At 38.6% G+C, this 14,064-nt stretch overlaps 1 protein-coding gene across 1 annotated transcript in view; it reads right to left on the reverse strand.

Annotated features, from left to right (window-relative positions):
• Positions 1-3,056: 3,056 nt before the first annotated feature.
• SLC39A12 (solute carrier family 39 member 12) overlaps positions 3,057-14,064 on the reverse strand; it is a 33,087-nt gene continuing 22,079 nt past the window's right edge. The window contains exons 9-12 of the mRNA XM_059818978.1: positions 13,773-13,836; positions 9,920-10,078; positions 8,322-8,509; positions 3,057-3,185 (exon numbers count right to left, since the gene is read on the reverse strand). Of these exons, the coding sequence (XP_059674961.1) occupies positions 3,057-3,185; positions 8,322-8,509; positions 9,920-10,078; positions 13,773-13,836 (540 nt within the window). The remainder of the gene's footprint in view (positions 3,186-8,321; positions 8,510-9,919; positions 10,079-13,772; positions 13,837-14,064) is intronic.

Here is a 14,064-nt window from a genome sequence, read left to right on the forward strand (position 1 = left end):
ATAAGGTAGTATGGTGCCCATGAAGCCTTTGAGAACTGACAGCACTCTAGGAGAGTAGACTCTGTTCCTGTCTGTAATATGGGAATAATTGTATCTTCACTATGAGCTGTCAAATAAACACAGGACACATTGTGACACAGTCATATTGTGTCATAATGTAGCCATATTTCAAGCTTGAGTTAAGACAAGGAAAAGAAAATACACACTTGCTGCATAAAAATATGTGTTTGTTCTGTAACTTGCTCTCTCTGTTTCCACAGTTCATCAGAGCAGTGAGAAAGACTGTATCTCAATTCTCATACAAAAATGTAAATTAGGTAGGGGGGAGTCATTATGCCAAAAATTGATAGCGTGTAAGTAGCAGAAATCGCACAGTTGAGTGTTGCTCAGTACCTCCTGGAAGTTGCTCAGCACCTCAGATTCAGGGCAGAATGTGTATATTTGTTTCAGGCTTGATTCTGAAGTACTAAATGAAATGAGTCCACCCAAGGGTGCTGAGGGGGAGCTGGCAGAGGAGCTTGCCACGCCAATCTCCATCATTTATCAGCAGTCCTCGTTAACAGGGGAGGTCCCGGACGACTGGAGGCTTGCCAATGTGACACCCATCTACAAGAAGGGCCAGAAAGAGGATCCGGGGAACTACAGGCCTGTCAGCCTGACCTCAGTGCCAGGGAAGATTATGGAGAGGTTCATCTTGAGGGTGCTCACAGGGCACGTACAGGACAACCAAGGGATCAGGCCCAGCCAGCACGGGGTCATGAAAGGCAGGTCCTGCTTGACCAACCTGATCTCCTTCTATGACCAGGTGACCTGCCTGGTGGATGAGGGAAAGGCTGTCGATGTTGTTTACCTGGACTTTAGTAAAGCCTTCAACACCTTCTCCCACACTATACTCCTGGAGAAGCTGGTGAATCGTGGCTTAGACAGGTACACTCTTCGCTGGGTAAAAAACTGGCTGGATGGCCGAGCCCAGAGAGTTGTGGTGAATGGAGTGAAATCCAGTTGGTGGCCAGTCACAAGCGGAGTCCCCCAGGGATCAGTATTGGGGCCGGTCTTGTTTAATAGCTTTATTGATGGTCTGGATGAGGGGATTGAGTGCTCCCTCAGCAAGTTTGCAGATGACACCAAGTTGGGTGGGAGTGTTGATCTGCTGGAGGGTAGGAAGGCTCTGCAGAGGGATCTGGACAGGCTGGATCGATGGGCCGAGGCCAATTGTATGCGGTTCAACAAGGCCAAGTGCCGGGTCCTGCACTTGGGTCACAACAGCCCCATGTAACACTACAGGCCTGGGGGTGAGTGGCTGGAAAGCTGTCTGGTGGAAAAGGACCTGGGGGTGCTGGTTGACAGCCGGCTGAATATGGCCAGCAGTGTGCCCAGGTGGCCAAGAAGGCCAACAGCATCCTGGCCTGTATCAGAAATGGTGTGGCCAGCAGGAGTAGGGAGGTGATCGTGCCCCTGTACTCGGTGCTGGTGAGGCCGCACCTCGAATACTGTGTTCATTTTTGGGCCCCTCACTACCAGAAGGACATTGAGGTGCTGGAGCGTGTCCAGAGAAGGGCAACGAAGCTGGTGAGGGGTCTGGAGCACAAGTCTTATGAGGAGCAGCTGAGGGAACTGGGGTTGTTCAGTCTGCAGAAGAGGAGGCTGAGGGGAGACCTCATAGTTCTCTACAATTACCTGAAAGGGGGTTGCAGAGAGGTGGGTGCTGGTCTCTTCTCCCAAGTGACAAGTGATAGGATAAGAGGCCTCAAGTTGTGTCAGGGGAGGTTTAGACTGGATATTAGGAAAAAATTATTCACTGAGAGAGTGGTGAAACACTGGATCAGGCTGCCCAGGGAGGTGGTGGAGTTACCATCACTGGAGGTGTTCAAGGAACGTGTGGATGTGGCATTGTGGGACATGGTTTAATGGGCATGGTGGTGTTGGGTTGATGGTTGGACTCAATGATCTTACAGGTCTTTTCCAACCTTAATGATTCTGTGATTCTGTGATTCTCTGAGTCATCTTTAAGTTATGCAGAATTCCCTTGAAATCAAGAGGACTAATTACACAAAAATCACTTAAGACAGAAGGAGTTGCAGTGAGGACCTAAGAGAGCATAACTACATGCACTTTAGACAACTGAAAAAGCTCTTCCTGCAATTCACGTCGCATTTGTATGAATAAGCTAATTGCTGACTGGAAGGCACTATTGCTGTTTATTAAACTTGATGGCTGAGAAGCAACATCTGGCTCAAGGAACCCCTTGATTTGAGGAGCCTGAAAGGGGTATCAGGGAAAAATAATTTAAATGTATTTCTTATAATCATTCATAAGCATTTGCTATGAACAACCATCAGAGGTGGCATAATGCAAAAGGTAGTTACGCTCACAGTTAGTATAGTCCAATGCTTCACTGTCACAGATTCCATTACACGTATGAGAAACTATATTACAGTCAGAAAAGGACATTGTCAGATTTCTAGATCATAAACTTCAACACTTACACCTCATTTTTTACTTGCCACAGTGGACCGCTAAGATATGACTACCGAGGATCTTTATGTTGACAAAGCAGATAATGCAGATATTACAATGAGATTGCTGTATGCCATTTAACAGATTAGTTTTGCTATACTTTCTAGTTCTATAGAAATACATTTATTCTTTGTACTAAGAGGCAACAAATTTTTTTGCTTCAAATTATTCAACTATGGTTAGTCCACTTTAATTATTGCATATAAAAGTGTTTTATTCTTTTCTTCAATCAGACTGGCAGCGATCACTTAGAGCATTCAACTAGAACAGTCTCAATAAAAACTAATCAAAAGCTCCTGTGAGTTTGAGCATGGGATCTGGTAAACTCAGTAACAAATAAAACATAATTCTAAACATTCATGTTTACAAAAAAAATTACAAAATCTGAACAATAAGTTAATAAAGTGAAATAATTATCTACTGTTCAGATACAAAAATCCTAGCAACTTAATTTATATATCACTACAGCAGACATGACAAAATTGTGAATAATGCTATCCACTGTCATAAGTGGTACTTTAAGATTTCCAACAGAAAACTTATATTTTAATTTTCTGTTCATATATAGCCAAAAGTAAGAGGCAAAGCCAGCCTAATAGTAATCCAAGGTTCTGTAGGAGAAACATCAACCAGGGTCGCCGTGTCTGAATATGAGTCATTTCAGGAAGCTAAAAAAAGAATAAGACACCAGAATGAGAGCCAGATATATTCATCTCTGGGAAAAAAAAGTCTTATGGGAAAACAAAGCAAACTTCATTAAAAAAAACTTTCAAAATGCTAAGTTTCTGAATTTAGCTATTAATCTGTAGCATGTTCTGTACATTGTAACAACACCAATCTTGACAGTGAAATATGTAAATTAATCAAATTCTACCCATTTTGGTTCTTTTACTAGCACTGACAAGAATTATAAATGAGATTCCAAAATTTGTTAACTTCTCAATAGTTTTTACTAATTTTATACAGCTGTCTGTAAGGAAATGCTTATTTAGTAAAATTAGTGATTCCCTTTTGTGGGAATAAACTACTTTGAGTTTTTTTGTTTCAGTACTATATATAGGGTCAATCCGGCTCTTACTGAAATAACTGGCAACACTTCTATTTACTGGGGCTTTACTAAACATACAAACAGAAAACATGATTTTTAAAATATGCTTGAAAAAATTACTTTTAATATTTTTCTCTGTGAGTTTTAAATCAAGTAAAGGAGCAGCAGCTGTTTATAATCATATTAAAAGCTACTTACGTTGATCTTCTGCCCTACATGGTCACTTTTATTGAAGTTTTAAACAAAATGTTTGTCTCAACAGATCCTGTGAAAATGATGCCTCAGGCTCAGACTCTCTTATTCTTTATGCTCTTACGTATTGTAGACACCAGGGGAGACACTAATGACTGCTAATACTTTCACATCAACTTTGGAAATAAATATAAAACAATGGCCTGGTACTGACCTTTGGTTTTGGTTGGGGTTTTTTGTCTGTTTGTTGTGAACTTCAAAACAAGAGCGAGTGGTCCTGGCACTCTCCCATCACATTGCCTTCCTGTTCCACTCACAGCCTGTGCTTGAATGAAACTACTTATACTCTCTGCTCTTTACAGCCTCCTCACAGTAACAGCATCAGCCACTGGGAGACAGTGGAGTGGTGTTCACCAAGGAGGCTAACAGGGTATGTTTACATCTATTTGCTATGTTTGTCCTTCCTTCTGTCAGAGGGGGATCTCTGGGTCTGCTTCTCCTGCACTCTTCTTTCTCTGGAAGTTGGCATGGTCCCAAAAGAAAACTATAGTGAAAAATCTGCCTCCACTTTAAAGTCTTGCATAAAAATAACAGGCAAACCCAAAGGTCGGGGATCTTTGTAACAACTAGGCAGTGGTTTAAATTATGGTACAAATTTGCGTCTTAGAAACTCATGTAGTTATATTTAATTTGTATTTAAGGATCATCAGAAACATTTAATCTAAAGCCAATGTAAACACCTCAAAGTTCTGATGTAAATCAAAATCTGAACAGACAGCTTGTAAATGTTCGGAGCATGTGGTTTTTGTTTTGTATATAAGTAAAAGCTGTTAATTAAGACCTAGGCCTGAATTCAGGGTTCCAGTCTAGATCTTTGGCCTTTTAAATTTATCCTTATAATCAGTCTATTTTGTCCCCAGCACATGAGTGAACAATTCTCTAAATAGGAAACTTTTTCCCCTCCCACTGCAAAAGCTAGTGTTTTCTCTTGTCGCTATCAGTGCCAATTTATGAGTTACACACATGCACAGTAGGTCCTTAAGAAAGTTTTTAAAAGGAATTCTCAGCAGGCAGTACCCTTCCTATATCCCATGCAGATCTCTGCTCCCTCCACCTAGCCTGTGTGCATGTTACCAAGCGCACAGACCATTTCTATAGCGTTACCTAGTGTGACATCCCTGCTTATCTCTTTGAAAATAAAAGCTGATTGCTGACACAGTATGGTATATGGTTCCCCAACTCTCTCTGAACTCGCCTATACACAAATGTGTGTGGTACAGCAGAGAAATGCTCGTTGTTTGGGAAGCATAAGCCTAGTCAACTGGCAGATGCAAAACACTTCACAAATTAAGGCAAGATAGCACCACATGCAAGTTGTTGGATGCCATCACACTTACGAATGCTTGAAGTCTATTGGAGGCAAAAAAGTTACTTTTAATCAAGGGACTACTTATTCCCACTCCAGCTCATGTTTTCATCATAAGCACACAAAACATATAAAGAATTAGGAAGCAGCATGCTGAAAGAAGGCATGAGGGGCTCTCAACAATGCACTGGCTAAACAGGAGTTCTACCAAGCTGGGGCTTATATGGCACAACTGCCGCACTGCAACAGCCCAATAAGTCACTTCAAAAATACTCCTTTATCTCCAAAATCGGAAAGATTTTTAAGATTAGTCAGAGGAAACATCAGTTAGTTGCCTCAGGGAGTGGTTGGCCATCTCCTATTTCTTGATATTCTTATCGTCTTTTTTGCTTCCATCTCCCTCCTTTCAAATTAGCCAGTAAGTCTTTCTGATCAGGAACCATATAAACCAATATGATCTCACTCAGAAATGACATCCCAGTCCTTGGGGTTTAATACAATGCATGTGATTTCATAAATATTTATCCATAATGATCACTTCATAGATACTCATTTAAGAGGCTGATACAAGATTTTCAAGTTTGTTTCCCAAGAGGAAAAGGGGACATGTTTTCTCAAAAAACCAATTCATTAGGAGTGAGTTGGTCTGTTTCATTCCATATATTGGTGTCTCAAGTTTCAATTCAGATTAAATGTATGTTAAAGAAAAGGTCTAATTAAAGTGCAAAGTTATAATTATACTTATGACCTCTAAACAGATATCAAGTACAAAAAAATCTCACTATACTGCTCATAAAAAGGTGTTTTTCAGGGCATTTAATTTTGGTTAAACAACTAAATCCACAATATTACAGGTGTTTACTCACATGGGTATCTTGAAGCAACAAACAATTTACATTGCAATATTACACCTGTGCATAAACATTTGCAAGACAAAATACTCCTCTCTTCCACCTTCCCCAATTACTGGGAAGATGAAGTTTTGCAGAACTCCTTGGTGAAAAATGATGAAGGATATAAATAATTTTAACTTTTGTCCTTTCCCCCATATTTCTAAAATTATTAGTCTACCCTGCTTGTTAATGGAGCTAGAATGCCATTTGTAGAAATGAAAAGCTTTTAATTAACCACAGTAGTTTTGTGCAACCTTGACTGCAGCGGCAGTGTCACAGTGCTGTCCTGTCAATGAACCTCCACCTCATACCCCTCAATGTTCCTCAATGCAGAAACCAGTGAGGCTGTTCAGTTTTATTTAAGGGCTGCTCTCTTATTTAACTGCTTCTCTGACAAGCACATGAATATGTGAAAGCTCATAAAACAAATACTGAAAATTATGGTTAAGCTTTGTACACCATTAAGTATTTGTACACCATTGGCAGGAACACTGATGTAGATGAGAATGCAGCAGAGAATACAAATTATTTCTGTGGAGCAAGTTGAAAAATACATAAAGCATGGCTGATTTTCTTTTGAGATGTACTATACAAACTTGAAACTTTTCAAATCTATACATTCCTGCAGTGCTACAGGACTATTTTTTAAAATAAAATAATCCCTGTGATATTCAACACTTGCACTTCTGACAAACATAGGTGAGCAACCCATTGGCAGTTCTTTTGACAAAATGCAGAGAAAGGCTGATTGGAATCCTATTAATAGAAGGGAGGTGAGAGATCCTCCCCTCTCTCTCCCTTCTTTCTCCTCTTCACATCAAGAACAAGATCATGGTGACAAGCTGAGAACAAGGGAAAACATGTGTCATATCTTGGGATTTACAGCTGGCACATTGCTTTGAAGACTCAGGGATTGTTCTAGGAGCTTGTGGATTCCTGATGGATGCTGATTCTACACTGAAGGAAAAATATGCCTAAATCATTCTTAGCCTCATTAGTAAAACCATGCCTATTGAGTAGGTAGGCAGCCTCACTTCCAAATTTCTCTGTGTCAGAACAAGATGCATCTTCATACAGTGTTCTCGTCTGTTATTTACCACCTCAGTCAGGACTGTTGACACACCCACGATCCTTAGGTTGTTCCCTCATAAGCTCTTAGGAGCACTTGATGTTCAGTTTACTTTTGTGACAGTAGAAAAAATAGACTAAAATACACCCAAGGTCTAAGATCAACTATTACAAGTAGATTTTTAAATAGGTTATGATACTGGCATGGCATACCAGGTTTAAAGTATTATGCTTGAACCTGGTAAATGATATCTCTGGCATGAGGTGGGGGGGTGGTAGTGAACACAACAGAGAGACAGCCAGGCTTGGGAAAAACACAGTAATAATTTATAAAGAGACAGACCTCTTTTTTTTTTCCCCTCTTGATCTAATCACTCAAAATATTCTGTCTTTGTTTAGAAGCTTGCAAGCAACTTTACATTAAGACACATTGGTTAAAGAGCCATGTGACAAAGCTAGCAAGGTAATTAAGTTCTGCATGGTTACAAGTGTAACAGTTAGCCATCTCTTCAATAAATGATATGGCCTGAGGCATCTGCATGAGTTATGATTCCATCACATTCTTTCACAGTCCTTAGACCTTCTTCCTACTGTACATCTTCACACTTTATTTTTCTATAGTCAGATCATTGCTGTTGAACTGGGAGTATGAAAAATGTTGGGCAAATATGAAAAAGTTGAAGCAATTTAATGGGTTTTTAATTGCTTAGGAGCTCATCCAAACCTCTCTGAGATAGACAGACTGGCCAGGAAAAGCACAGGATAAGCATCTTGCATTTTAGTTCAGAAACAGCAAATTCATGTTGAAGCAATGGATGAAAAATATATAAAGAAAAGGGCAGTAAAAAGAAAAAAAGTAACCAACTTATTCAAGAATTTAAAAAACCCTGCAGGTTCAAATGTTTCTTTATGTTGTACTGAGTAACTCTATCAGGCCTAAAAAAAAAGTTGTTTACCTTCCCCCCTTTAAAAGTCCTTTGTGCCTTTCTCAAATATTACACTCTTAATGGCCGTTATTTCACCTTTTTATTACTAATTACACCTAGTATGGCAGCGGCATGAAACAAAACCAGACTATTTTTCTAAGCCCTGTACACACACAGGGCAGACAACATGCTTTTCCCAAGAAGCCTTTGAACTCTTTTTCATCCAAGTTCATCCACCTGCATTTGTCTGACACTCATCTGTGATGTGGCTGTGTTAAAAGGAAAATGTAACAATAGACTGAAGTTCTCACCATTTCTGCTAAAGATAAATACAAGAACATTCCAGCTGTAACAGTAAAAATCCAGTTTTGAATGCATGGGTCAGCTGATACAGAAAGGCCAATATAAAGTCCTAAGAATGCCGTTAGTGCACTTATAAAATTCATCAAAATTGCAATCTTCGTGGGGAGCCCTGTACTTAGCAGTACAGCAAAATCTCCTGCATAGAGAAAAAGACAGAAAATTTATTATTTAGCTGATAAATGTATTTGTAAGAATCTTGGTAATAAAACATGAAGGAAAAAGATTAAGATATGCACAAAGATAATGAATGATTGAGGACTGCCCTTAGATTTCTCTAGAATTAGTTATAAATTCAACCTGTGTGAAAAAACAAAACCAAAAAACCCATATTGACTTGTATTTGTTTAGCTGTTCCTAAAGATAGCATACAGTATACAGGCACAGCTTTCTGTTAGTTCTCGATGTTCTGTGACATTTCCAACTTGGATACATGAAAAAGTGAAGTCACATGCTTTCCCAGAGTTTCTAAATCTTTCTCAGCTGGGAACTTGCCAGTTCAAATCATGTGAGTATATTTGCAGCATGGTCTTTGAATGTTTTACAGGTGCTGCAAGTCAGAAAAACCTATGCTAGTCTGATTCCAGTTCGAGTTTAATTCCACTGATTTCAGACCTAATTAACTATGGTAAATTGTACATCAGAATCCCATCACAGATTTTTCTTCTAAAATAAATGATTTCATAGCAGGTCCATAGTAAAAGATTTTAAAAATTCTTCTCTGAGTGTAGAATTGCCACTTTGACACTGGGGCACTACTGCCCCTCAATTAAGAAGGTCTGTCTTTGTAGTTAACTGTTCAGTATTTTGGTCATTGCTATGCAAACAAAAGTTACTGGTTTTACAGCAATTCCCCATCCCACCGTTTTGTTTGGGGAAGTTTTCTACAAAGACAGCACATGAAATCTTCAGTCATTTAAGAATAGGAATGAGAATCTGCAGTTCTCATCTCAAATTTGCCAGCTTATATATGTTCATCAACACAATGTCAGGAACAACTTCAGCCATACTGAAAGATTTACCACAAGGAGATAATTGAGGTCAGTGTTCAATAGGAGGATCTTTCTGTCCTTTCCACTAGTAAAATGGTCATATATCTTTTTTTATTATCTTGTTACTCTTGATTAGCAGCAGGAATGAGGGTAGCATGAGAAATATGTTGTTAAATGGCTCTGCTGCGTATTAAAACTCTTGGATAGCCCATTGTGTCAGGCATGCCCATTATGCACAGATGGCTCTTGCTCACAGCTTACTATTTTTTGTGTCTGTACGCATGAGAATAACGGGTCACTCTTGACCCAATGGCATTTACATTTGGAGAAGGTGAGATGGGATGGCATCCAATATTGAGGACAGAAGCCTCCCTTCCTTTTTGTGAAGGGGAAAGAGAAGACAACAACCTCTTTATATATCCATCGCGCACATTAATGTTATAGTTCATGATGCTATAAGCAAGAATAATTCCCACTAATGTCATACAGGAAAGAATTATTTGGGACACCTGGAATTACAAAGCCAATCAGGAAAAATACACATACACATTTCTTACCCATTTCATGAGGAATTTCATGGCATAAAATAGCAATAGTCGTTGTCACACCTGTTTCAGTTGAGGATGAGAATGCTGCTCCTATTACCAAGCCATCAGCAAAATTGTGAAGACTGTCACCCACCAGAACCATTATTGCTAACAAGCTGATTTTCTTACCTAGGAGAAAACAAACAAAAAAACAAACAACAAAAAAGCCCAGAAGTTTTAACACAAACAGATATTTTAATTTTTGCTATGTTACACATTATTTGGGGTTTTTCACATACAACATTATGAAAAGTCATAATAATCAGAGGACAACAGTGTTTATCTGTATTGTCCTTGTTATTATACTTCTTTCAATACACTTAAAACAAAAAAGCAGGTTGTAGAATCATTCAGAGATGCAAATACCAGGAATTAGCTTTCTTATTTTTACTGGGTCAACTATTAGACAAAACCTTTGAGTTTGGTGTGACTCCAGTCTCATGATATACCCTGAAGGTTTCCATTAGTCTTTCCTTGGTTGCTGAAATTTACACAAGTTTTCTTGCATTCTAGATGTTTTTTTTTCCTTAAAAGGTGGGAGTTTTTCCACCGTCACTCACGGAAAATGCACAAATGCACGTTTTAATACTGTAAAGCATGTTACTACTGAGTAGTATTTTCAGGGTCTGATTTTTATGAGATTGTATTACAGTAAAAGATAGAGATAAAAGGCAACAAGCCTCAGAGTATCACCATTAGCACAGCATTACAGCATGCTCATTTCCAACTTTTGTTCCAATCAATTAATGGCCGTTATGCTCATAGTCCTCCTGTCTGCAGTATCACTCACGGATGCAGATGGCTGTTTTTCTTCCCCTTATTGTTCTGTGACCTTGCTTTAGTGTGGAACAGTACATTGGATGTTCATGATCAGGCATCTGACATGAGAGAAAAGGTGCTACTAGTGATAAAAGTACTGAAATCAAGCTAGGGAATTAGGGACAGTCTCCCCATTCACCCTGTAACCCCGACAGCCATGTAGCATGCTGAATGAATTCATGGGGAGGGATTTTATCTCTTCAAAGTAGCAATGAGGCTCCTTACATAGGCTCAATGTCTAGGCTTAGCAACATATAATTGGCTCCCCTATCCTGTACTTTGTTCCGTCCATTTTATCCACACTCTTACAAGCAGGACCTTCTAATGCCTCTCAGGAAACTCATCCAGCTCCCCTCTACACAGTATGGACAGAACACTTTGCAAAGGGTTGCTTTTATGCCTGAAGAAGCAGGGTCAAGATTTGAGCCCTAAACATCATGTATTTTCCTGACTTCCATTGGCCCTGCACAGACATAACATGACAGTCTAAAGAGCTAATGTGGAGCTGCACAGAACTGTCTGAATATAGTTATTACAAGGTTTCACTTCAGTAATGTTTTTCCAGAGAAGACCATTTTATGGTGATGGGCAAGATGTTTTTCTTACAGAAACTGGCTAGAACTGAAGTCTTCAGACTATCATAAAAAAAACACACAGCACATAAAAGCCTAACAACTGTATTCAGAAAATGCTCCCTAGTTGCCTGGGAGCTCTGTGGGTTCAGAAAAATTGGCAGGCTTGTTAGATTTTCCTGCCAGCTTACAGAGCTAGACGTGGATGTCCCCAGTTTGCACAGTTCTTTGTAAACACTATGGGCAGTTCATAATCAATAGTGCAAAGCATGAATTACGTAGAAATAATAGATTGCTGCATTACAGTAAGTATGTGATTTGTAATAAGCACTGGTGAGGACAAAATCACGGCCTGCCCTGAGATATTATTAGTCTGTTTTATTCAAGCATCTGATTGTTGAAGATATGACATGATTACTGGAACTCACTCCAGCGTGTTGTCTATAATACAACACAGGGATCAGGTTAACATTATGGAGCAATTGCAAATGTAAGCTTTGTGAACTTGCTTGACTGAAAGCTGAGAAGATGCATATATAAAGAAATCTGTTTGTTTATCTTAATTTACTTTCAGCCTATTTTAAAGCAACTTTGTTACTAGCAATTATCTCACCACATTATATTGCTGCAATAGTAACTATTAACTGCTGCAACAGTAACTATTAACTATTATTACCCTAACTATTTCAACAAAGCCTCTTCTTCTTAAACAATCCTGAATTTATTTTTGATACTTTTCTCTGTTTAAATAGGGGATTGGAACTCATAGCAAATTCTATTCCATAATTTTCATAAAGCTAATGGGTACAGGACTCCCACCACAGATTATCTTTTTAAGCTTTGAATAAGAGTTTAAAGCAAACATTTATCCATAAATAGATCTCTTTTCCAATGTTTTCATTACTCATACGGCAAAAATATTTCTAGTTAATGTAAAGTCTCACTGAGTACACCAAATATAAAATGCTAGTTTGATCTTTTCAGATATTGATAGAACAACTGTGGCTGAATGAGGAGATGGCCAGTGAGACGTCTTTTTCTTCCAGTAGCTTCTTGCTTTCTGAGTTAACCCACTGGCTATCTAAGGTGACTGACTCCTCTTGCAGTCCTACCTGACATGCATTTACAGTGAAGTCTGGCATTTCTGGAGATGTCAGGCTTCTGTCTTAGAGCTGCAGATTCCATTCCATTTTGGGAAAAAAACACCTAAAATTTAGCTCAGTATCAAGGTACCCAGGTATGTTTATGCATTTAGCTATTCATAAGAAGTGTAACAATATAAACTTTTGAAAATATGTATTCTCAAAAAACCCCTAGAACAAAACAACCCCCCTTCCCTACTATGGTTTCACTTACTGATTTCTAATATAGAGGTAAAACTGAGGTATGAGGAAAAAATGGAACCAAACAACGAACATTACTCAGAAACTATCCCAAATTTAGTTATACACCAAATTTAGTTATTTGGAACAAACATTGAGATCACTAAAATTTGTTTGTGCTTTAGCAGGTAGTGATGACTGAACAGAATGGAAACATCTACAGATGGACTAGATAGTAACACTGAAACTGGCACTGGATTGTGTACTGCTGGATACGTCAGACCGAAGAAGTGGAAATCCAGATTTCAAATGCCTCAGAAATGGAAATGAAGACCACAAGAACAGAGAAGAATATTAAAAACCTAGAAGAAGATAATGAAATTGTTAAATAAATCGAAGTGATGACCTGAGACCTGAGATCACAACATAAAGGGGAGTCAATTATAGTAAATAAACTGATTTCAATTAAAATGTCATTCCCTCAGTTGAATGACTGCAACTCTACTAAATTCACCAAGGTCACACAAGTACAGTCAAAGGCAGAGTTTGGTTTGTGCTCTATTTTCCCATTTTTTGGACTAAGCAGCAATGAAACAGAGAAGATAGACAGGAATTACTTTGAAGTGCTCTGAAGAAAACGGATTATCCATCATGAGCCCATAATTCCATACATGTAATAAATCATTACCGGTTTAAAGAGGCTATTGGTTTACCATGTAAGAGAAGAAGGAAGCAGAATTGTATTAGTATAGTGAGCCAACAAAACAATCATTTCACTACCTTCAGAAATAAAAGCCCAAGAAAAGTTTACAATTATAAAAATCTGTTTTGTACTAAATTTTGAATATATCCCTTTAAGCAAAGGCTTTAGAAAAATAGTTTGCAACAGTGAGTAAACAAACACTAAAGCATGGACAGTATAAGATTAATGGAATTAACAATTGCAGCGTTGGCAACTGAAAAGGTCTTTAAATTATGTAGCCAAGCACCGTCAGATGTGGTGATGTAGCACACAGCAAATGCAGAGCTAAGCCAGCTTCACACTTCCAATTCCATCTTAGGTCTGAAGGCTTTTCCTGTTACTTGTCTATTCTTTTTATTGATACTAACTTTTTTTGCTGATCGCCTTACTCTCTGGAGGAACTTCAGCAGACTCAAAATCTTCTGGGCTTCTCTAGTTAAAAGCAAAGATAATGTATCAGTGTTAAGGGGCTCTTCCAGCTGCTGCTATAAATACAGGAAAATATCAAATAAGTTCAAGCTTTTTTAATTAAAGATAGTCACTGTTATTTGCATAGATATCATTAGAATCATTTATTGACCACTGGCAGTGTGATTGATTGGTACTGCAGAAACACCTGCAGAAATCTCCCTTGCCCAGAAAAGATTACAGTCTAATTCA

This window comes from Gavia stellata, chromosome 6 (genome assembly GCF_030936135.1).
Source record: "Gavia stellata isolate bGavSte3 chromosome 6, bGavSte3.hap2, whole genome shotgun sequence".
NCBI classification, from domain to species: domain Eukaryota; kingdom Metazoa; phylum Chordata; class Aves; order Gaviiformes; family Gaviidae; genus Gavia; species Gavia stellata.